At 31.7% G+C, this 27,053-nt stretch overlaps 1 protein-coding gene and 1 non-coding gene across 2 annotated transcripts; both read right to left on the reverse strand.

The window, feature by feature from the left end:
• Positions 1 to 2,184: 2,184 nt before the first annotated feature.
• LOC108459251 (lysine histidine transporter 1) lies at positions 2,185 to 5,176 on the reverse strand. Its single transcript, XM_017758596.2, has 8 exons — positions 5,011 to 5,176; positions 4,237 to 4,394; positions 3,756 to 4,139; positions 3,271 to 3,664; positions 3,091 to 3,196; positions 2,910 to 3,001; positions 2,711 to 2,779; positions 2,185 to 2,630 (listed from the first exon to the last, which is right to left on the reverse strand). The coding sequence occupies exons 1-8, from the start codon at positions 5,059 to 5,061 to the stop codon at positions 2,532 to 2,534; spliced, it is 1,353 nt and encodes a 450-aa protein (XP_017614085.1). The 5' UTR covers positions 5,062 to 5,176; the 3' UTR covers positions 2,185 to 2,531.
• An 18,951-nt stretch (positions 5,177 to 24,127) lies between these two features.
• On the reverse strand, positions 24,128 to 24,233 carry LOC128291949 (small nucleolar RNA R71). The gene has a single exon (XR_008281933.1). It is a non-coding gene; the product is annotated as a small nucleolar RNA R71 (small nucleolar RNA).
• Between the last annotated feature and the right edge of the window lie 2,820 nt (positions 24,234 to 27,053).

Below are 27,053 nucleotides of genomic sequence, written 5' to 3' on the forward strand. Positions count from 1 at the left end.
TCTTTTTTTATTTTGTCTTTTATATCTTAATTATAAGTTAATTAACCTTAATTAATTAATTAATCTTAATCAATATTAACTAAAATTAATGGATGGCATCTATTTCCACTTTTGAATAAAAAATGGTTTAATAACCATTTTGAACCCTTAGCTAATTAAAAATCCATAGTGACAAAACTTTTACAATTTAGTCTATGCACCTTAATTAACTATCAATTCAACAAAGCTACTAGACTAAACTTCAATATATTTATATATTAACCTCGTAAATACTAAATATTAATATTTAAGAGCTCGAACTATAGAAATAGGGTTCAAATCCACCATTTTCGACACCTGTTATATGAAAACTTTCTAAGGTTAGAAAAGTTATGAAGAATAGTATTATTTTGTGTGCAATAATTTCCCTTTATTCCAACAGAGCAACCTCGTTGTGAATGGTGTAATTTGACCTAGCCCATAGTCTCTATTTATAAAGAAAATAACAAGAGTCTCAACAAATAAGGTGTGACCAAATAATAATATTTTAATAGGAAAAAAACATACTCCCACCAGGAGTAATATGTGGGTGACAACGACCTCTTTCTGGGACTAGGATTTGTCGCCCATTGCTATACATTGAACGTAGTTAGGTTTCATCATGTATTGGGTACAAATATATGTGTTATCTAGTTTTTAAACCAAATCATATAATTTATTCAATCCAATAAGAAATTTTACCTATATCCAAAATATTCAACTAAATAAAATTATTTTCTCAACCCAATTTCAATCCCATTAAAGGCGTATGAAGTTTATCAGATCGGAATCTATAAGTAAATAAATTTAATTAGCTTATTTTATGAAACTATGATGATTAATTAATTTAATTTTTACTTCAAACTTCAAATTTTAATTATAATTTAATTAAACAATAAATCAAATAAATTAATATAATCTCTATGTCATCTCTTGTTTATGGTGAGAAAACACATTTATTACAAATAATGATCTACATAATCTATTTCTCTTATTCATTGTTTTCATATATTCACATCATTTATTCAAATGCAAACCATAAGGATATAGCGAAGGACTAATTGGACATATATAATTAAAGCTCAAATAATTTGTAATTAAGTTCTAACTCTTTATTTTTTAATTACAATATTATTTAGTTATGAAGTTATTCCACTAAAGTACCATGACTAAGCTCTCCCCATTATGTACTATTACTAAAGTTGTTTATCAAGTGCTCATCCAATGACCTCGCTATATGTGTGTTACCGTTATAGGACATCCTTAATCTCTTTGCAATAAATTTATTTTTCCAATATGATTCTATTTTGTCTCATGCTAATCATTACATCTTCCTTAATGAAAAAGTCAATTATTAAGATATAGTAATTAATTAATTTGTCTTTAGACAATTGACCAGTTGCCACATTACTTTTTCATTTATCATGTATGCCGATAAGAGGATATCATTTACCCTTTTTATTGGAATATGAATTCCATTACTGTAAGTGAAACTTTATCATGCATAAGTCGTATACTAAACTTACCAGCTTCTGACGATATTACCAACTTAGCTCAAGCTTTTAATATATCAAAGTATACGAGTCGTGCACACATAATCCATCACTTACTCAAGATTGAGGTAAGTCACACTATGAACACCACAAATGAATAATTTCATAAATGGATCTAGAATTTATTATACTTGAATCTTGTCTAATGTACTTTTTCAGCCAAAACAACCATATCTATGTTACTATATTCTAGGATGGAGCAGTTATATGAGTTAGGATAGAGGTGCAACGAGGGGTGAACATGTACAAGTTCATTGGTGGTTAGGGACCTCAAAAAAAAAAATGCCCTAATGGAGCTTGAGTGAAGGACTGTGGCATGGGAGAAAGAGTGGAGAAGGAGATAGGTGGGAAGATTAATTTTTTTAAAATAAATTGTATTAAATTTTTATAGTTTTATAATGTTTTTATTAGAAAAACAATGAAAAGCTTAAATTTGGACCTGTTACGTAATGCAATTTGATAAGCATGTTAGTTGGTTTTAAGAGTTGGAGAAGTTTAGTTGAACTTTTAGATTAATGGTAAGAGTTCAATTGAGTACAAGTTAAGTCGAAGAGTTTAATTGCTTTATTTTTTTTTAAAGGCTTTTAAATTTATAACCCTGAATAAATTGATATTATTATTAATTTATTAATTATATCGATTTTATAAAGATAAAAAAGTATAGATATTTATAGTTTACATATTTTTAACTATTTTATTGAATAATAAAATACATACATACACTCGGTCAATTCACTTTATGTTGAAAATAAGTATAAAAATAATAGATGCAAAAGCAAAGATGGTAAATTCTCATGTAGTTTGCTTTCAACGGCCACAGTTCCCTTGTTCATAAGAACCAAATAATCAATGCCACGGACGGCGGTGGATTTGATCTCCGATGAACGCTGTCAAAGTTAACTATTGACAATGGCTTTAACTATCAGCTTCTTCAGTTGTTCCTACATCCCCTACTCCAATTTAAGAGTAAAATTCATATTCTTTGGCTTGAAGTATGATCTGTCTCAACCCTCCAATTGGTGACAGCACCATCAAGCATACGCCAAATACGATGCAGATCTGGGCAAAAAAAAAAAAAAAGCGCCAAATCAGCACATTGAGACAATGGGGTTGGTGAAGTTTGAATCAACTTCTCTTACCCAGTTAGTCCACCATGATAGTCCGAATTTCTTTGGTTTGTAGATGGCAAGCCATATGATGCAAGGCAGCTGAAGAAGAAAACAAAAGTCAAATTGAGAAATTGAAGGGCGCCACAATGGGAAATCTGAGTTTCGAAATTTAAATCTCTGGGATACTACCGAAAACTAAGATGACATGAAGAGAGAGAATGCGACTTACAAAGTATGTTGTTGGTGCAAAGGCAAATCCTCCGAAAAATCCGAGAAGACCACCAAAGAAGGGAAAGGTAATGGCAATAAACATCGTAAATGCTGCGAAAGAAGATATGAACATATATATATAAATTACGTTTTTGATTTGCTTTCAAATTTGTTGAAATAAGTTAAAAGAGTTAACTTACCAACATAAAAGTTTCGAACAAAGAATCGAAGTGTCGTCGAGGGTCTGAAATTTAGTTTCTTTACTAGTACGGTCTCGATCATGTCGAACACCGGCATTGCATAGATCTACATAAAACCAAAATTATGATAGAATCTAAAACAAGAATGATGAGAAATATTGATGATTGATCTATATAAACCTGGTAGCTTCCAATCACGTGAATAACTACAAATATGTTAGCCATTGCAATAAGCCATGCTGGTTTCTCCAATGAGATGAGAATGTTATCTTCGATAGAATTACCGAACATCCAGTAGCCAATTAAGGCAACAGGGAAGTAGCACAAGGCCACGACAATATATGCAACGATAACGCCTTTCCACATCGGTCCTTTTGAGGGCTTTTCGGGTGTAGATGGGATTGTAGCTTGGATCTCCAAGACCACATTGTGGCCTGCATAGGCAAAAGCTATATCTCCCAAACCACTGAAGAAATTGAATACTGTCCCTGCTGCAGTCTTGGCTTTGTACCCATATTGTACCTCTGGTTGAATACTCTTAGCCACTGAAGCTCCCCAAGCAATTGTAGAGTAACTGGTATGGCAATAATGACCACCAAATCATGCATTGGACATTGATAGATAGATAGATAGATAGATAGATAGATAGATAGATAGATAGATACCTCAAGGACATGACTGCTGCAGCCAAGGAGACACCAGAAATGGAGTTGAAGTTGGGGAGGTGAGACAGCACAAAGTGAACGGACGCGAAAATCATGATGAAATAGGTTAGTTTTATCTGTTTGCAGGTACTGCAGACAGTGTCATGGAACTTCTCCAATGATTTACCGCCTGTAACCATGTAAACTATACAGACACCAACTTCAACAATAAGTTGTTGTGGCACCACAATGTAGAGACCGAGTTTTTCACCAAAGGCGTATTGGCCGAGTTCGTGGTATCGGTCGAAACGTTTTCCGGGAACCATCTCGTGCATCTCGACCATTTGCCATAGAGTATAGAGAGTTATGATCCATGATAGGACTAGGACAGCCACACCAGGTCCCCTGAAAAAGCAAATACATAAGTTAAATTAAGACTATACGCTTGCTTGCTTGGCTACAATAATTAAGCTTGCAATGAATGAAGTGTTGAGAACATTACCACCCAAGTTCTGATAATGCATAGGGGAGACTGAGGACACCAGCTCCAACCATTGCTGTCACATTGTGGAAAGCTGAATACCACCATTTCGCATTCCTTGATGATGTAATTGGCAGCCATTCATCAATTTCTTTCTGCCTTTTTAAATTTTCTTCAGACTGTCATTGACAATGAAAACAGTTGTCTATTAGTTATATATATATATATATATATATATATATATATATATATATAACTTTATAGCAGATACCAAGTATAAAAATATAGAGAACTTAAATATCATATAAAAAAATCTGATAACGTATCAACTGAACACTTGTTGTAAAGCTGCCAGGCCAACGAAAAAGGGTTATTTATAATATAGATTTCCTATATAAACCAAAAATATCATTCAATTGCAATTCCTTGTCACAAAGGGTGTCTTGAGATAACCAAAGTTGAAAATAATTAAGGTGGCGTGAGTAGAAAGGTACCCTCACCCAAGAACATGAAGTGAATTAATTATACAGTTAATGAGAAAAAGGTAAATATACACAGTAACGATTTGTGATGAACCATTGATATTACGTGTGTAAACAGAAAAGAACCCACTGAACACCAGAATAATCTTTTCAAGCTCAGGATTAAGAAGAAGAAAAATATTTAAAATCTTAACGATCGCCAATATTTTCAAGCTTTCATAGTCTCATGACAGAAGCTAAAGAGGTAAAGAAATAAAAAAGCCCAATGAATTTGAAAATAATTGCATGCAAATTAAAGGGTAGAAAAACTTACACTAGTGTTGTTCCCGGCATAACCATTATCGGAAGAAAGTTGAGTTTCCATATCTGAAATTAAAACACAGAAAACAGAAGAAGAATGAAAGTTAAATCCAAGTGATTTTGGTTAGTATTTATAGAGAAACCCCACTTGAAAAGATAATTAATTCAAAATTTGCCTCATCATCAGGATTTGTCGAAACTCGAAAAAGACTATTTTGAATTTTCAAACTAATATTTTATCGAATTTGTAAAACATCACATTAATAATTTCGTCATATTTATTTTATTTTTAATATCAATTTAATATGTGTGATTAGCTTATCTCATAAACTAGAAAGATAAAAAATAACAAAAAAACCAGAGTTTGATTTTACGCGATCAACATGGAGTCCACGTACATATGATTGACCATGAATCATCATATAAAAGACAGAAAAAAAGGCTGGAAATTTTGAATCTTATTAAGGCTTAGTTTATTTATCAGGAAAATATTTTTCAAAAATAATTTCTAAAAATAATTTATTTTTTAGTATTTAGATGAATTTATGTAAAATATTTTCGATTGTTTAGTAGATTTTCTGGAAATATTTTTAAAAAATTATTTTTTCATATATTAATAAATTTATATTTTAAATTATTTTCACATATATTACAATTATAGTGACCAAATAAGGCATGTTAATACTTCTTTTCATATTTTTGATTCTCTTTTCTTGTATGATATTTGGTTCGACCACTTCATAATTGTTTGATTTCTAGCACTGCAGCACACAATCCTCATGAACAGGGTTCACCTTTTTTCTTTTTTTCCTGTTTCTTGCTAAATACTAACATCTTCACTTCTTTTTTTTTTTTTTTTTTGCAGCTATATCTGCTTGAATGTTGTCTTAAATATAACGTGGTAGTAAAAAATGTTGAAATGATTTGAACATGGTGGTTATAAATGAAGAAAAACTAATTCAGAGAAACTTTTGGGCTATTAATTGCAGGTCATCCAAATGAACATACAAGAGGAAATTGGCAAGCAAATTGTGCAGAAGCTAAAAATAAGCCAAGCATCTCAATGTTCGCATGTTGTAGTTTGCTACCATTCTTTTTATCACAATGGGGCCATATCTCTGGTGCTAGAAGACATGGAAATGTTAACACAATATTATATACATGAATTCAGACAAGTTAACACAATTCTTGAACCATAACTTGCAGTTGTGTGTAAGTAGGTATTCTTCCTTTTTGACTTGAAATTTTATGAATGACCTAAACAACCTTACATGCATGAATTCAGAGTGATAAGAGTTGAAGAAAAGGAAAAGTAAAAGGTTAAAGTGACCTGGAGTAAAAAAGAAATTCACCACCAAAGCATCGGTAACTCATCACGTATTTTGGAGTAAAAATAGATTTTCTTTTTCATTTTCAAACAGCTTTTTGTTTGTTTAGGACTTGAAACATCATACTTTCACAATAAAATTTCTTGGTTTCTATTACATTGAATTTCTCCTAGAAATAGAAGATATTTTCTTAACGAAAGGGACGGAAGATGGAAAGGTAGAAGAAGCCAGATAATTGTAAAATTCGCTGTCCAGCTACAATCAATTCAATTTACTCATAGGTATCCATGGAACAATGTCCTTCTATAGTTCTTTACCGAAAGCAAACTGCTACAATTTTCAGGGTGCAGGTAACCTCTTCAGCCAGCTATATTTGTATAATGAAAAAGAATGAATGAGTCAAGGTGAATGGCTCAGGCCTCAGGGTATATATATATTACTTAATTCTTTTTTAAAATAAAGGTTTTACCCAACACCACACTATAGTCCACATTCGTTACTATGGCTGCAATGATAATTTAATTTCTATGTTTATTATAAAATAAAATAAACATTAGTTCTAAAATTACAAAACCAAACAGAAACAACAAAGTGAGAAATTGAGACTCATATTCAAGGTTGTATGAATGAAGGAATACTTGAAATAGAACATGCAATACAAATAGATATACATATTATACTTGTTATGGAAGGTTTCAATTTTATTTATTAATTTTGCCTTCTCAATAGCAATGGTTTGCTGTTTAGGGCTATCATTATTGACGAAACTGAGGAGCTTTGGTTGTGAAAAAGTGGCAGTTATTATAGCATTAGAAAAACAACGGGTAGAAGAAGAAGAAGAAGAAGAAGAAACAAAAAAGAGGATGCATAAGTGCTACACGAGTGCTTGAGGAAGCTTTGGCATTTGATTGATTTGATCATCCAAACCTATTTTTTATTTCCTTTCGACATTTTGTTATATTTGGCTTCTGTGGTGGTTGATTTTGTATTGGTCTTCCATTTATCCTTGAAAAGATAACGATCTAAAAATGACTGAAAAAAAAATATTTCTCTACTGCTTGCAGAGACTTACCTTAAAATAACAATTTATTGAACTCCACAAAAGATAATAACTCATCATGTATTTCATGAAATTTGGCTCAAACATAAACCCAACATAAAAATCTGAAATGATATTGCAATTACAAAAGCTATAGTTGACATATTTGCATATTATATTTATAGTGTTCAAGTATCAAGAATGATATGAAGCACGGGCAACTTCAAAGAAGATAGAGGCAACCATTTCCTAACATTGAAATATCATCCACACCAAAACCCTAACTTGTTAAGGTTGTTAAGGTTTGGGCAAACATTTCCAAAAACAACAAGCACAAGAATCAAGCACATTTGCAAACAAAACGTGGCACCAGATTACATTTTCATTGCCTTGAATCGATAGAATTTCCCAAACCCAGAAAAAAATTAAAAATAAAGAAACAAAGAAATGCATAAAATTTCAGGCATAGAATCAGTTCAAATGTGGACAAGTAAAGAACAAGAAGAAAAAAAACAGCTTTAATTAAAGAAGATGTCATACCTTAACCAAAACACTGCGAAGAGGAATGAGATTTGCCTGAGAAAGAGAGGAAACGAAACAACAGCGTATAATTTTCCTGAGAAGAGAAGATATGCAACGGACTAAGGAAAATGAGAAGAGATATATAAGAAGTTGAAGAATGGAAGAAGGAGAAGGAATTTTACCTGGATGAAGAAGGAGATGGAAAATGTCTTACAGAAATGAAATCGGTAAAACATTTTCCCCAAATTGCAAGTCATTTTACCTGTGACTTGGAAAACATTTTCCAAATGGAAAATGTTTTCAAGTTTCCAAACACTGTAAAACCAAGAAAACATTTTCCAGAAAATGTTTTCCTGACTTCCAAACGGACCTTAAGTGTATTTTACTAGTTATTAGAATATAAAATCATGTGATATATGATCTACGCAATAAAATACTTACACATTTGCGTGCTCAAAATTACGATCTATCTAATATACACGTAACCAAGTAAGTTGGAATTGAAAACTATGTTAAAATTTAAGGTAAATTATAAAAATCTCACTAAATTCGATGAAATTTCATTTTTTATTACTATACTATGAAAAGTTATATTTTGATCACTAAAATTATTACCTTATAATGTTTTGGTCACTCGTTTGTTAAAGTCATTACAAACTTAACGGAAAAGTAGGGTGGCACATTAATTCAAGAGTTAATATACAATTTGATCCTTGAACTATAACTAAAACATTCAATTTGGTACTTTTACAATATTTTTAAAATTATTCTGAAAAATATTAAAAATCTTTAGAAAATTCATAAAATTTATAAAAATATGTAAGTACGTGTTTTGTTTATTATTATTTTTTACATAATTATGAATTTTTTAGAAAAATTGTAAGTATGTGTTTTGTTTATTATATAATGTTTAGAATTTTATGAATTTTTTTACTTTTTACATAATTATAATTTTTAAAAATATTTTTATAACTTCAAAAAATGAAAATTTTCATAATTTTTAAATATTTTTTTATTTTTAAGAATTATTGTTGAAAATGTTGTAAAGTACTAAATTATATGTTTTAGCTATAATTCATGGATCAAAATGGATATTAACCCTTGAATTAATGTCCCACCTCACTTTTTCGTTAAGGTTGTTACATTAACCCTTGAATTAATGTCCTACCTCACTTTTTCGTTAAGGTTGTTAAGACAATTAGCATCTGACGACCAAAATTTTATAAGTCGATAACTTTAGTGATCAAAATGTAACTTTTCATAGTTTAGTGGAGAAAAAAAGAAATTTCACCAAAGTTTAGTGATTATTTTATAATTTATCCTAAAATTTAAAGTATTAGTAAGATATTATATTTTAATAGTTTTAGTAAAGGATAATTTTTTAACTAAATTCTTCATTAAAAATTATTCTTATTTTTAAAATTTTAAGAGAATGTAAAATAATACTTATTAAATTATAAATCTAAACTTTTTAAAATAAAATTACAAGAAACACATTATTATAATTCGATCAAAATTAAACTATTATAAAGCACAACGGGTCGATAATTTAAATGCATTTAGATCTAAACTAGTATAAATTTGGATAGAACCCACAAGTGAGAAAACTTAAATCCAAATTAAAATATGAACTGAAAAATCATACATAAATATGCATTATTGTTGATACAATGATACAACAAGGAGAAGGAATGGAGGAGAGAGTGGTGGTTGATGAGGAGGCCAGTTCACCTAATCAGTACGGAGAGCCAAAGGCTGTAAGCTGAAGATGAGTTGACAGATGGTACCCTTGAAGAGTTGATCTCCCCTTCATTATTCCTAGAGGTATTTATAGGCGGGGTTATTGTGTAAGGTGATGCTAATGTGTTGGATTTGCCATCTAGCCATCATTATGGAACGCATGGGGAGGATGTCTTCAATAGGACGAAGATGCCAGATGGGACTGATTTGTCATTCATTCTGACTTGGTGGTATAAAGCAGTTAAACTCACATGGTGTTTGGTGACCAACAACATCATATTCCCAACGAGAGCCTAGATACCTACGTATCGAATGGCCTGCACTTTTTTGGGTGGTTGTGTCAGAAGATAGGACATATGGATAACTTCCGGTTCACTGTCAGTTGGCTTGCTGCCTAAGTATAACACCCCTCACCCAATCCGATAACAAATCCAAGTAAAAGATGCTACATTTAGCACTAAACTCATCACTTAAACTTATTATTGTTTCATTATAATCGAGGTAACTTATAGTACAAAACATTTCTTTTCACTAATAAACCTAAATACATGTCAAACTAAAGTCCAAAATTTATATACCAAAGAGCTTGAACTTGAAGCTTGAGAAGTGATATGATCTAAACAGAAGTAGAAATATTCAAATCTTTATTGCTTTTGTCTTTCACTTACACGTTTAAAACAAACACGTTAAGTTACGTGAATAACTTAGTAAGTACTCAACTGAATTCAATATTACCATTATATATATACAATTTAAATAAAATTTTAATAACATTTATTTACATAATTTCTTTCACTAATATACTTAAAATTTTAATTCTTTTTCCAAAACATAAATTCATTTAAACTAATTTTATAACTTATAGTCTTAACTCTAACATATATTATCACTAATTAACTTTCCCATTCACATGTCTAAATCTTTCCCTCATTTTATAAGCATAGCATAAAAACTTAATTTACATATATCTTTTAACACTTAATCTACATGTTCACTTTTATCTTTAGTTTCACATATTATTAAATAGACATACACCTTTACTTTCACATATCACTTTTGCAGTCCTTAGAGAGTCTCAGAGGAGTTTCAATAATTCCAATACATTGAAGAGCTCTAGGCCAATAATGGAACTCTGATAACATAACTTCAGAAAAATATGCAAAACTCCATTAAACACATTACATATCCCATTTCTCCTCTCCTAATCCCCTCCAAACCCCCGCAACACCAGCCCAATTCCAATTCAAACCCCTAACCCTTTTCAACTCCAAAATCATTTTATTATCACATGTCATATATCTTCTTAGCTTATTAAGACATTTATTCATATATCACTTTATTCGTTCATTTTAAATCACATAAATATATACATAATATTTTCATTTCACACATTCAATATTCACTTTTATATATAACATACTTGACATATCATATATATCATTTGTATCACATTACTTATTCACTTTGAAGTTCATAACCACTTGCTACTTCCTTACTTCATACATTAATTCACATGAAAACTAACATATCACACATTTACAATACTTTACACTTTAGATTTTAATTCTCTTTCATATAACACTTTGCTTAAATATTTATTTCACTATTTTAGTACGCTTAGTAATTTTTTGAACATTTTACAATTTAATCCTTAAATTCATGAAAATTTAATATTTACTTTTATAGCACTTTAATATCACTTTTTCACTTCATTTAAACCTTTAATCATAATGTTTATTTCACACACCAAATCCTACACTTTTTATAATTTAGTCCTTTCTATAATAATTTCACTATATACTACATCTATTCACTTATCAATTTATGACAAATAAACAATTTTTCACTCTTTATAATTTAATCACTAGTTTCATAAATTCACTAATCACTAAATTATCATTTTATCATTTCTTACATTATTAGCATACCTATAATTACATATTCACTACTAAATTAAATATACATATTCAATAATCTTAATCATATATTATTTAATTATTTCATATTAAAATTTAAATACTCAAATATTCAAATTAAAATAAACCAACTTGAATTCAATTAAGTACTTACCTTTCTTTTAGCCAAAACCTCACTTTCTTTGCTTCTCTTCTCTTCCTTTCTTATTCTCATCACAATATTTCACTTTCCTTCCAACTTTCTTGACTTCTAATTTCTTATCTCTTGCCTCTAAAATGTTATACAAGCTCTTCTAGATCTATACTTCTTCATCTTTCCTCTTTGGTGGTTATGAAAATTTTTAAAGTTTTAAGGTGAAATAGTCAAATTGTATGACAAATGACCAAATTGCATAAAAATTAAAGTTTTTTCCTTTTTTTTTTTTTTGAAAGTGGTGTGAACCACTTATAAAAAATATCAAGTGTTTCATTTTTTTCCATCAAAATATCTCAATTAGTTTAATAATAAAATTATTATTTGATATATAAAAATCTAACTTTAGTCATTTTAATCAAATAGATAAGATTTCATCTTATTTTTAAATATCATTCAATGATTCATATTTTCCCAAAAACAATGATATTTTCTCATATTATCTTATTTAAGAAATAACTATTTTGCCCTTGACTTTCTCTACAATTTCATTTTTGATTCATAACATTTTCTTGGTATAATTACACTCGTAGTCCTCTCTTTTTTTTTTCTTTCCTTTCCCTTTTATTTTTGCTGCCCCAAGATGCTGCCTTTCATCCTTCCAATTTTGTAGAAAATTCTACACTTTTTCTTTTTCTTTCATTTTAGTTCATTTATTCCATCATCCAATCAAATTTCAACACTTTTCAACCTTAATTTTCATAAATTTCCACCTCATCAGCTATGGGATTTTAATCTCATTATTTTGTCTCTAAATATCAATTAAAGATGAAAAAATTGCATTTAGATCCCTCCATAAAAATGAGAAAATTGCACTTTAGTCTCTATACTTTTTCACTTTATTCAATTTAGTCCCTATTGCAATTTTCAATTTCCACATATCAATATATTTCCATGTCAAATTCATAAAAAAATTTCTTAAATTTTTTCCCTTTTTCCTAAATGAAAATTTTACACTTTTGGTCCTTTAGCTTTTAAAATTTTACAATTTAGTCCTTACTAAATTTCATTATTCATACTTTATCTCCAAATACTTAACGCACCTTTAAAATTCTTATCCTTTCTTAGAAACCAAAATTTTTGGGTATTACACTAGATGTCTTTCCAGCTTACCACATGTCCTTGCATAGATTGAGATATAACAATATTCCCCCTATTGAAGTCAAGAGGGGGGTTATAAAGTGGTCCTTCTCGAGACACCTATTGTTTTGTTGTCCTTTCTTCATTTAACTATCTTTCCGCAAATGGTGGCCTTATTTGACAATGAAATGTTGTGTCAAAAGCTGCTGAGATTTTGTCATAAATGTACTCTAAGGATTGTGTTTCTAGGGAGTCATGATAATATGATATATAAAAACAACCTTTTTCAACAGGTGGTGAGTCGTCAATGGATGTTGCTTGTTTCTTAAAATGGTGTATTTTCGGGGATAGGTCTATATACTCTCTGGGTTTTCTTTGGATTATGTTTCTGAGGAATCGTGATAATAATAAATAATAGCCTTTTTCAACAGGTGATGAGTCATCATTGGATGGTAATTGTTTCTTAAAACAGTGCATTTTAAGAGATAGGTCTATATACTCTCTAGATTTTCTTCTTCAGGGTTATTTTGCCTCCTTTGTTTTTGAAATTTCTAAAATTGTTCTGGTCATTTTTCTAGCCTTGGTTGATTTTTGCAACCGTTTTTGCATTCTAGGAGTTTCTTTGCTTCAATTCATCTTGTAGCTCTTCTTTTTGCTATTATTAAGGTTGTTTTCTTTTTTTGTCATTTTTCTAGAAAAAATGGCCAGGGGAGATGGACATTTGGGAAAACTCAGAATAGAGGTGATGGTTGTATTGGTAGTGGTCCGTTGAGAGAGGCGGTGAAGGATCGGAAAACTACCACGACAAAGTCTTCGAAAGGGGGAGTGATGAGGTGGGTGTTAGTGTTAGCTACTTAGTGTTCCACAGCAAAATCATGTAATATATCCATAATAAAGAAAATAAAGGACATAAGTCTAGATGATGAATAGAGCGAGTGTTAGTGTGGGTATATTAGATGTAGGAACAGTTGTTGTTATTATTATTATTTAGCAAGCTAGTTGAGTGACTCCAAACTGAACGCAATTTAATTATTACATCCATTACCAAACCCTAAACACATTTGCCTATCTCTTTTTTTAAAATTTTACTTAATTTCGGATTTGTTAAAACTAGTATGATTGTATTTTATATTTTATGTTGATGTGCTTGGATACGTATTTTAGTTTGAACAGAAATGATGGTGGCGTAGACGTGTTTCAAACCTACATGGCTCTCCATTGAAAAGCCTCCATGTTAGATAACTAGTTGACCAGCAAGGTTTGACTTTTTTTCCTCTCTTGTTAAACAAAACAAAATAATAACCAGCTTTAGTGACACCCTTATTATTTTTAATGATATATACACCGTGGATGAAAAAATATGTATAAAATTTTGACTTAATTTTAATAAAATGATAAATTTGAGACTTTAGGCTTCAAATTTTATTATTAACAAGATTTGACTCATTACATTAACTTAGTTAAGTACTTAAATATAATAATATAAATAGATAATAGTTAAAGTCTATCGAGAATTCCTAAACTAGCATGTAAAATTTATTTTAGTCCTCTACTAAGATTTCTCTAGATTAACCTTTATACATTAAAAATTAATGCAAATCATAACATTGTTATATTTACCGTTAAATTATTGATAATTTAAACAAAATATATCATACTCAACTGATTTAAACATGATTTAACTTGATCCATAAAAATCTAACCATCTAAAAAATTCATGTATTTTTGAACTATTGTGTGGTTGAAAAATTTGTTAAGTCATATTTTATATTATAGTCGAGTACAGTTTCATGAATTTTTTAGAGATGATTGATAAATCAGTTGGGTATGATATATTTTATTCAAAATATCATTAAAATTGTATTAGGAGTATGATTTGAATAAGGAATAATCTAATGATGCTAATGGCAAATTGGTGTGTAGGAACAAATTGATGTAAGCTGGTTTTCTTTTCGTTATTAAAAAGATGGTGTTAGAATTAAGTGACCCAAATTCTTATTTAAATAAAATACGATGGAAAATAAAATAAAAGTAAAATCCATATAGAACTAGACTTCTTTTATTTTATTTTAGAATAAGGTTTTTAAACCTTATTAAACTCCATCTATTTTATATTGATTAGGATAAGGTGTTTCAATCCTACTAGAATATGGCTTTGCAAGCCTATAAATAGACATAGTCTATTCCTCTTGTATTAGAGTAAAAATTTTTCGACATAGTGAATTTTCTTCTCCTCGCCGTGGTTTTTTTTCGAAAGGGTTTCACGTAAAATTTATGTGTTCTTTATTTTATTTATTTTATTCTATTTATTTTTCACAAATTGGTATCGAGCTTAGGGTTATTCATCTCGATCACGGTAATGGCGTCTTTGAAGTATGAAATTCATTGTTGGATCGCAACACCGATTTGCGTTGTGGCAAATTAAGATGCAAGCGCTTCTTGCAGATGGATCTAGAGGATGCCCTGCTAGGATAGATAAGATGCCTTCGACATTAACAGATGAAGAGAAGAAGCGTAAGGATCGAAAGGCATTAACACAATTACATCGCATTTGTCCAACGAAATTTTGCGGGATGTGATGAAAGAGAAAAGCGCATTGCATTATGGAAGAGGCTAGAACAAATATGTATGTCGAAAACTCTAACAAGCAAGTTGCATATGAAGCGGCGTCTTTATGCTCATCGTTTGGAGGAAGGTGCGTCGTACACGAACACTTAATGGTGTTTAAAGAAATTCTCTCAAACTTGGAGGCCATGGAGGTTCAAGATGATAAGGAAGATCTAGGGTTGATTCTACTTTGTTCGTTGCCCCGTCTTATTCAACCTTTAGAGACACGATTTTATATAGCCGCGAGTCTCTCACGGTTGATGAGGTTTATGATTCTTTAACCTCGTATGATAAGATGAAGCATCTTGTGGTTAAAACCAACTCTCGGGAGAGGGTCTCATTGTTCGTGGGAGACAAGACCGAATGTTGATGATAATCGTGGTAGAACACAGAACGGAATCCTCGTGGTAAATCTAAGGGTAGATCGAAATCTTCAAACAGAGGTAAAACTTGCAACTTCGCAAGAAGAAAGGGCACATTAAATCTGAGTGCTATAAGCTACAAAATAAGATTAAAAGGGAGGTGCGAATCAAAGGAAAACAAATGAAAAATTCGGTGAAGGCGATGTTGTAGAAGACTACAGCGATGGTGAACTTCTAGTTGCTTCATCAATGATTCTAAAGTAAGCGAGGAGTGGATACTTGATTCAGTTGCACCTTCCACATGAGTCCCAATCGGGATTGGTTTACAACTTATGAAACGATGTCTGAAGGTGTTGTTTTGATGGGAAATAATGCTTCATGTAAAATCGCAGTGTTGGAACAATTAAAGTTAAGATGTTTGATGGAGTTGTCGAACACTTAGTGACGTGCGGCATGTTCCGAATTGAAAAGAAATTTAATTTCGTTGAGTACTCTTGATTCAAAAGGGCATGATATACAATTGAAAGTGGGGTTTTAAAGATTTCAAAGGGTCCCTTGTTGTGATGAAAGGGCAAAGAAAGATTGCCAAGTTATATGTTTCTGAGGTTCTCTATATTATTGGTGATGCAATTGCCGCTTCCTCTTCCTTGTCGGATGATGATATTACTAAACTTTGGCATATGCGCCTAGGGCATATGAGTGAGAATGGCATGGCGAATTAAGCAAAGAGGACTTCTTAATGGGCAAGGAATTTGCAAACCGAATTTCTGTGAGCACTGTGTGTTTTGGGAAGCAAAGAGAGTTCGATTCACTAGAGGAATCCATAACACGAAGGAAACGTTGGAGTATATCCATTCGATCGTGGGGCCGTCCAGAGTGCCTTCGAGAGGTGGAGCTAATTATATGCTAACCTTTATTGATGATTTTTCCGAAAAGTTTGGGCGTTCTTCCCAAGCGAAAAGCGATGTGTTTTCCACATTTAAGTCTTGGAAAATTATGATTGAAAAGCAGACGGAAAAGCAGATAAAATACCTCCGCATGCACAATGGCTTAGAGTTACGCTCGATGAGTTTAATAGATTGTGCAAGTCGAAGGGATCATGAGACACTTGACGATTCGTCATACTCCACAACAAAAGCGGCGTTGCGAAGCGAATGAACGAACGATCATGGAGAAGGTTCGATGTATGTTGTCAAATGCCAACTTACGAAGTCATTTTGGGCGTATGACCTCTCTGCATGTTTTTGATCAACCGATCTCCATCCGTTGCCATTGAGAAAAAGACTCCACAAGAGGTATGGTCCGTAATCCCGCTAATTATTCGATTTAAAGATTTTTGGGTGTCTGCGTATGCTCATGTTGATAATGGAAAATTGGAACCGAGATCCATTAAATGCGTTTTTCTTGGTTATAAAGCTGGTGTAAAAGGCTATAAGTTATGGTGTCCTGAAAATAGAAAAGTTGTGATTAGTAGAGATGTTGTTTTTGATGAAACTGCTATGCTACCTAACTTATCTCTTAAAGACTCTTCCAATAAAGAAAACCAAAAGCGGTGGAGCATCGATTAATGAGAATCAACTCCTCAAGCCAGTACAAAAATTGAGAATAGAGTTGCTTCTTCACCGCAATACTCTATCGCCAAAAACAGGACAAGAAGAGAAATTAAACCTCCAAAGAAGTATGCCGAGGTTGATCTAGTTGCTTATGCTTTAAATGTGGCTGAAGATATAGATGCGAATCAAGAGCCATTTAATTATTCCGAGGCGATTAGTGTGAAGACTCGTAAAAGTGGATGTTTGCTATGCAAGAGGAGATGGAATCACTCCACAAAAGCAGAACATGGGATCTTGTAAAACTTCCTAAAGGTAAAAAGGCTGTTCATTGTAAATGGGTGTTTAAAAGAAAGAAGGACTCAGGAGTTGAAGAACCGGATATAAAGCAAGGCTTGTTGCAAAGGGTTACTGATCAAATTCCGAGTGGACTTCACAGATGTGTTCTCTCCGGTTGTTAAGCATAGTTCGATTCGAGCTTTGCTTGGTATTGTTGCCATGCATGATTTGGAGCTTGAGCAGTTAGATGTAAAACGCATTTTGCATAGAGAACTTGAGGAAGATATTTACATGCAACAACCGAGAGGGTTTTATAGTCTCGAAAAAGAGGACTATGTTTGCTTCTTGAAAAAGTCCCTTTACGGTTTGAAACAGATCACCAAGACAAGTGGTACAAGAGGTTTGATTCCTTTATGACTTCTCATGATTTCAAAAGAAGTAGTTTTGACAGTTGTGTCTACTTTAAGAAAAAGCAGTGATGGTTCTTTTGTGTATCTACTTCTTTATGTTGATGACATGTTGATAGCAAACAAAAGATAAAAGAGAGATAAGAAAGGTTAAAGCCCAACTAAGTGAAGAATTTGAGATGAAAGATTTAGGACCAGCAAAGAAGATACTTGGTATGGAGATTCTCGAGATAGAAAAGCAAGTAAATTGTACCTAAGTCGGAAGGGTACATTGAGAAAGTTCTTTGCGTGTTCAATATGCAGAGTGCTAAGCTTCTGTTAGTACTCCTTTAGCGACCATTTCGGACTTTCATCGGCCTTATCTCCTCAATCGATAATGAGATTGAGTACATGTCACATGTTCCATACTCTAGTGCGAGAGGATCTCTCATGTATGCTATGGTTTGTTCACGCCCGATTTATCATATGGTCAAGGCAGTTAGCGATACATGGTGAATCTGGTAAAGAACACCGGAAAGCGATTCGATGGATTTTAAGATACTTACGAGGCACTACTAATGTTTGCTTACAGTTTGGAAGAACTAAAGATGGAGTTATAGGGTATGTTGATGCTGATTTTCTGGAGACCTTGATAGAAGAAGATCTCTCACGAGTTACGTCTTTACAATCGGAGGTTGTGCAATTAGTTGGAAAGCCACTTTGCAAACTACGATCGCTTTGTCTACCACTGAAGTGAGTACATGGCGATTCTTGAGGCTTGTAAAGAAGCTATTTGGTTGAAGGGACTATTTAGTGAACTCAATGAAGACCTTCAAATCAGCACGAGATTTTGTGACAATCAGAGTGCCATCTTTCTTACAAAAGATCAAATGTTTCATGAGAGAACAAAACACATTGATATTCGGTATCATTTTGTTCGTGATATTATTGCTCGTGGTGATATTGTTGTGAGCAAAATTAGCACTCATGAAAATCCTGCAGATATGATGACTAAGTCACTTCCTATAACCAAGTTTGAGCATTGCTTAGACTTGGTTGGTGTTCATTGTTGAAGTTAAACCCTTAAGGGTTTTTGGAAGAGGTGAAGAACTTGTTTATTGAAAGTTCGCGATGAAGAACTTGTTCATTGAGAATTTGTGTCAAGGTGGAGATTGTTAGAATTAAGTGACCCAAATTCTTATTTAAATAAAATACGATGGAAAATAAAATAAAAGTAAAATCCATATAGAACTAGACTTCTTTTATTTTATTTTAGAATAAGGTTTTAAACCTTATTAAACTCCATCTATTTTATATTGATTAGGATAAGGTGTTTCAATCCTACTAGAATATGGCTTTGCAAGCCTATAAATAGACATAGTCTATTCCTCTTGTATTAGAGTAAAAATTTTTCGACATAGTGAATTTTCTTCTCTCCTCTGCGTGGTTTTTTTCCGAAAGGGTTTCCACGTAAAATTTATGTGTTCTTTATTTTTATTTATTTTATTCTATTTATTTTTCACAGATGGAAATTAAACAATTCTTATGGTTATAGAGATCCCTTAAATAAAACGAGTTTGATATGAGCAAATCACTTCTTACATGCAGTTTCATGTCAAAATTGGAGGGAATAAAAATCGCAAACCTTGAAGTTTTGTGTTTAGATTCTAGTGGTGCTCACACCGAATTTTTTATTTAAATTTTCTTTATAATTTATAAAATTTTAAATTAATAATCTCTTAAAATTATAAAGATATAGACTATTAAAATAGTGTGATTATATTTTTATACAATTTAATTTCGATCTCTCCAAATTTCGACTTTGCCCCTTAAGGAGAAATTTGTATTTGAAACTAAATATAATTAACACACTTTTATAATATTTTTATTTTTATATTTTAATAATTAAATCATCAAATTTAATAATATAATTATATGCATCATACAAATAATGTTTTGAATAAATCTAATATTTTATCTTTATCAAACAAATATAGCGATTTAGGTTATTAAAACATTTATTTATTTTTTAAAATAGAATATAAAAAAAAAAAGAAATTTAAAGGCATGGTGGCCTATGTGAACTAGAAATTGCAACACCCAAAGATTGTTCCACAACATTAAAGGGAAGCTAATTTTCTTGGGTTTTCAACAAAGTTAATTATAAGGAGATTATGATGTAATGCGTTGTTGGGCGTTTTGGTAGTAAATAGAAGACAGAAGAGACGTGAGAAAAGTCTAATATTGATTATGTATTTTTGTAAGTGCAAATCAGATAATGACATCCCACTTCCACAGCTGTAAATATATGAATGAAAAAAATAACATTCATATTTTCCTTTGAATTTATGGAAAATTAAATACTCGTGGTTGTTGGAAGATAGTGCCAACTCTTTCATTTACTTGGGTGATTTCTTTGGTTTAATTGGCTTCACTCACATTAGATTAAATTTAGATAAAAAAAATGTTTCCACTCGAATTTATATTTAAATTAAATGATTTTAAAATTACTTTTTTTTTTTTAATTTTAAACAATAAAATAGGCTTTTTCAATAGATTAGATTGGATAGGGCCTAAAATTTTCTTTTTAAATTATATTTTGATTTCACCAGACTCAATTTATAAACACTTTTATACAAGATTAAAATTGTTCACCCATACGTTGGGGTAAAAAATTTTAATCAAATAATTAATATTTAAATTTTTATAAATTATAATATTTATTTCTGAAATAATCGACTGGATTTCTGAGGCTAAGATCTCACCCAGTGTATTCTTTGCCACAACCCCAGAACCCAATCTAGCCTGACCTTGGTTGAAAGCAACATTAAAATTAATTTTAACATTCGAGCCCAGTGAGGGGCTCTATTCCTTAATTCTACCAGATCTAGTTTGCATCTTTTCCTCCAACCCGTCTATTTCGCTAATATACCTAACTATCCATTCCGCAATTTCTTTCCCAGTACTGTATAAACTGATTTCTTTTTGTCCAGATCCCTCATATTGCACAGTAGAATAATCGACATTGTATACTAGTGCTATTTCTAAATATCCAGGTAATCCATTCCCCAACATTCAACTTTGAGTTTGGTAGTATCCAATTGAGATTTAAATTTTCCCAAACCTCTAATGATGTAGGGCATTCCCTGAAAATATGGACAATGTTTTCCGTTGCTCCACCTCATCTGGGATAAAGTGCATCCTCTCTTATCCTTCTATATTGTAGATTTGTTAAAGTAGGAAGGAAATTCCATGAAGTTTTCCATAGGTTGATTTTGATTTTTGAGGGAATTTGTAACTTCCATAGTTTTTTTTTAATATTCTATAGGGTCATTTTGTGTGTAATTTAAGTTTGAGGAAAAAGTACCTTTATGTAATAGTTTGTAGGAGCTCCTGATAGAGAATTCCCCAGATGATTCCCTTCGCCAAGCTCACATGTTATTATACCCTTCCTTAGCTAAGGGAATCTGTAAGATTCTCAATGCGATCTCCTCAAGGAAGGTACTATTGATAAGGCTTTCTCTCTATTCTCTAGTATGTGTATCGAGAAACTAAATATAACCCATCTATTTTAATTTGTATATTAATCTTGTAACTCGCAGACCTTGGCAGCTAAGCATCATTTCTTATTGAAATAGTCTCGCCTAAGCCCACTCTCCAGCATAACCCGTTTTTCGAAAGCCCCTTGCTGCCCAGACACTCTTTTAGGAATATGAAGATAAATTATTGTAAATTCGAAATTGTATAGGATTTTTTTATATATTTTTACCACCTTTTTACTTAATTATTGTGTTTATCTCGAATAATTATTATTAAAATGAGTTAATTTTACTTAATTAGTAATTTTATACATGAATTTAGAAAGTAGGTTAAATTATGTTTAATTACATGATTTTTATGCATATTTTATATTAATTCATGTTAATTTATTAATGTATGTATTTTTCACTATGGAGGAGGTCCATTGGAGACAAGATTTAAATAAATAAAAGATGATCATGCACAAATTATCCATGTGGGCAGTAAGACCATGTATTTTTGGGCATGGGGTTGACTACTTGCCCAGTAAAGAAAGGTGATAAAAGATGGACATGTCTGCTAAGTTATTGGACTGAAAAAAAGTCCAACAAGGGGAATTAAAAGCCCAATTTTGGCACTTGATGTTGGCTGCTCAAAATGTGTTTTGGGATATTTAATTGAAGGTCCTTGCAGTTGGAAAATAATCAGGATTCAGCCCAACAACTTCCCTGTTGAAACTGTCCACTATATAGCTATTTTTAGCTTGAAATTTAAAGTCAAATTGAGAAGCCTTGGTCATCCATTTTCCTTGAAGCATGACCTATAACATGACAGAGGGAAAGAAGGAAATTTAAACTTATTTTTAGTAAATTCAAACCCTTACCTTCACTTATAAATACTTTGCCATTCCTTAAGTTTCAATCATCCCTTATCACTCAACATTCTTCTCTCATTCACTCTAGTTTTTTTCTCAATTCTTTTTACTCTTTTTCCCTTGAATATTGGTCCATCCCTTCTTCCATCTTTAGCCTCAAAAGCTTGGTCAAAAGCACTCTCTAACAAGTTACCTTCTAAACCCTTAACAAAAGAAGTTTCAATCTGAACGAATGAGCGCTTCAATCAGAATAGATTTGAAAGGCTGCTGAACTGAGTCTACTTAGGATAATTATATTAAGTTAATGAGATTTATTTAATTCATGTTAACATGTTTTGTGCTTCAGTCGATTATGTTTTCAATTAATATCATGATACATTTCATTCATACATGATTGGGTGCACTCAGATTAGCTAAGCGATCCTAACCAGACGACGTCTAGTAGACACATAATTGAAAAGTGCAATGCTTAATTTAGGTCATTAAAACCGACTAAGTTAAGGTTTATAATATCTTTAGTTAGATTTATTATCTTGCATGGTTTTTAGATTTATGTAATTAAACCATTGCAAATGTAAATGTCCCTGTGACATTGCATAAATGCTAAGAAATCTTTAGTTTAATATGATCAATAGCATGCATATTTAACTAAGTAAAAGATTTCAAACCCATAAGAGATCGAGTTGCCTTGGAAGTAAAACATGTTAGCATGAGGAAAGTAAATTGAGTTAATTAATATAATTATCTTAACCCATTTAATGTTGATTGTTTTTTTTTTTTTTGCTAAAGCCTTCATTCATACACTTAGGTAAATTGCATTTAGACTAAAAAGTGCATTAAGGGATCACTCTTGCATTTAATTAATCTAATCATCACTATCCAAATTTATTGAGTTTTTACATCAAATTATTAATTATAATTTTGCAATTAATTGTTTAAGCTTATATAGTCCCTGTAGAGATGATAACTCATTTTTACTTACTTATTACTTGAACGATTAAGTACACTTGTGTACACACGTTACAATTCGTTACAAGTTTTTAGCACCGTTGCTGGGGACTATTGCCTTAATCATATTTGTGAAATTATTTTTACAATTTGGTTTTTATTTATTTATTTTATTTAATCTCTAACACTACTAATTTATTCTTTATCTTATTTTGATTTATTCTCAGGTGTTTTATGAACATAGGTCGAATCATTGATTTATTACTTGTGGACCCTAAAATCGAGCGGACTTTTAGACAAAGAAGATGTGAGAGATCTGCTCAAAGACAAGTCGAGATAGACCTTCGAAATTAAAATGATGGACAAGGTAATGGAGTCAATCAAGTGTATAACCCAATTCTTATTACTGATGATAGGGATTGCGCCATCAGACAATAAGCTGTGTCACTTTTCAATGTGTTAAATTTGAGAATTAGGAGGCCAGATATCAAGGCACCGTAATTCAAATTGAAACCAGTGGTGTTTCAAATGCTCCAAACGGTGGGCCAATTCGGTGGTATGCCCACAGAAGATCTACATTTACACCTTCGATTATTCATGGAGGTTAGTAATTCATTTAAGTTAGTTGGTGTGACTGAAGACGTATTGAGGTTGAAACTGTTTTCGTACTCATTGTGAGAACGAGAATGAGCATGGCTGAATTTATTGCCACCAAGTTCAATATCTACTTGGCAAGGATTAGCAGAAAGGTTTATGGTTAAATATTTGCCACCAAGTAAGAAAGTAAAATTGCATAATAAGATAACAACTTTCTAGCAATTGGATGATGAGTCTTTGTACGAGGCTTGGGAAAGATTTAAGGAATTACTTCGTAAGTGTCCTTATCATGGGATTCCTTACTATATCTAATTGGAGACATTTTATAATGGTCTCAACACACATACAAGATTAATGGTGAACGCTTCTGTGAATGGTGCAATTTTGTCTAAGTCTTATAACAAGGCTTATGAAATTATTGAAAGGATTGCAAGTAATAACTACCAATAGCTGACAAATTGAGCAGTTCAGAAAGATGTGTAGCCGAAGTGCATAAAGTGGACGCACTAACTTCACTTTTTGGTCAAGTATCTTTTATTTCCTTTATGTTAAAACAATTTACCATTAATAGTTTAAATGATTTTGCAACTCAATCACCAAATTAGTATGAGGTAGTTTCATGTGTATACTGTGGGGATGGTCATTTTTTTAAGAATTTCCCTTCAAATCCTGAATCAATGTACTACGTAAGGAACTAGCACCAAAATAGAAATGGACAAGGACTACAGTCTAACTTCTACAATCCATCGTGGCAGAACCATCCAAACTTTTCCTAAAGCAATCAAGGAAATGAATCGAATACAATCAAATGCAGCATAGACCCAACCAAACTCAAGGGTTTAACCAACAAGCCTCAAAACCACCCTCGAAACCACATCGCTCACACCGACACACAACTAATCTGCAATGGTTAAATAAGGGAGTGGGTGAGCTTAAGAAGCTCAGTGAATGCCTATACAACTACCATGCAAACAGTTCATCAAGCATTAATGAAAAAACCATATAGCATAACCTTAACACTTCCAACTTTAGTGTCATAATATACTTACTCATGCATTATTTTCTAGTTCTTTTACATGGTAAACATATTCGCTTTTAAGCATATATCATATTTTACATATAGTCACCTAACATACAAGCATAAATCACCATACTCATATAATCTCTTAACGTTTAAGCATATGTCACAATACTCATAAAATCACATAACATTCAAGCATATACCACAATACTCTAAAACGTCTTTATAGATAGATTGCATAATGATCACATGTAATATAAATACATATCACAATATATGCCAATAAGACAATCTCATAGAACAAGATATGGTAGATTAAACACATACATAAAAAGTTTGTAAAGGTTCTTATGCTAAATCGTTATACATGTTGGTTAGAAAGTAGATCTACACGTTACCCTCAAAAGGTCATGCATGATACAAAATTAAATAAATGGCTCACAATTAACAATTCTCTAGCGTAGCCCCTTCAACAAAATCTCTTCCTTCTATCAGCAAACCTGAAAAGGAAAGGATACTAGAGTAAGTTCAAATGAACTTCTAATGTACACTGATACTAATGATGAACAAGCTTTAATACCATAAAAATACTTAACATTTCAGAGAGGTTCAAATGTAATAATCATAATACACCCAATGGCGTCGATAGAATACAGATAAACTCAATACGCCAACTTAACATGGCACATGGACACCTACAATCTGCCACCTTAACTATAACTTGTACACAACCTATCCTTATGTCAGCCTCATATCCAGAACTCATAGTTAGAATCATATTGATCAGTCGTATTCATATGCACACACCCCCTTAACTCCTTATATTATTTTTGTTCAATTTTATATATTTTCTCATGATCTACCAGTCCGATTTGCAATATAGCTGCCCTACCAAAAGCATCACAAGCATATTCCCCTTCTTTATCATCACATATCACATATCACATATTGGTGGTACTGCCTCGTACAGTAAGGAATATGTTTTACATCAAAACATAAACAGAAAATATCCACGCTGATAATACTGGTTTCACACCACAAGACCAATCACCACACTTACGTTGTTAAGAAAGAACACTTACCTTATACAGTTCATACAATAATAGAATCAAGAAAGAACACATTGAGCAAGAAAGAACTCACCAGAAAGTCTAATACAATAATCTACTCAGCAGGTCCTTTGCCCTTGTTGCTGGGACCTTTGTTAGCTTCTTAAGCTAAAATGAAGACAAATACATCTATCAGATCGTCAAACTACTGAAATTTGACATGCATGCATCAGTCGATAGCATGCAACCTTGAATCAAGAAGTTTCCTTCCTCAAGAACAAATTCTAAAACCTACACATGCATTACTGTAAACATGTAAATTTCTTCGATAGTGACCTAAGGGTTTACTAGAAATTACCAGTAATCTGGTGTTAACGATGGTGTCAGCTAAATACTGGAACTCCTCGCTACTGATTCTAACTTAAAATTTCTAAAACTTCAGCGAAAATACAAAAAGAAGCAAAAGCAAAACATGCAAATGCTAGTCTGATATCCTTATATAGAAGAAACGACCACAACAAAACTTAGTGGAAGTTAGAGGATGCTACAATTGCTCTAAAATTTCAAGAAGAGTTAATTAAGTATCAAATCATCTACAGTATCCTAGTTTAGTTCTAAATAGGTCTCAACTAAACTCAAACATCACTTACGACGTCATTGTAACATATACTAACTATGAAAACAAACTTACCGAGATGCGAACTAATGAGTTCGCCCTGGCGGATAACTTAACAAAAGAGCCCGCCAAACCCTAGAGTTCGTCACATGGAGAATCTCACAAAATACGCCATACAGTCGTAAACAAATAATTCTCTAACTTACTCATTTCTACACTTGACTAAACCAATTTACACGTCAAACAGTAACTTGACATAATATCCGTCGGGCAAGCTGTTACAAGACATCTTTATACCATTTAAAGTCTGTTAATTTTTTACATTTTAAATTTGATAATAATTTTGCATTCATATCTTTAAGATGAGATGAGTCTCCTATAAATATTTAAAGATTGAGAAAATTAAAGTTGCAACAGCATCTTAAATTTC

This window comes from Gossypium arboreum, chromosome 4, assembly GCF_025698485.1.
Source record: "Gossypium arboreum isolate Shixiya-1 chromosome 4, ASM2569848v2, whole genome shotgun sequence".
Classification (NCBI taxonomy): domain Eukaryota; kingdom Viridiplantae; phylum Streptophyta; class Magnoliopsida; order Malvales; family Malvaceae; genus Gossypium; species Gossypium arboreum.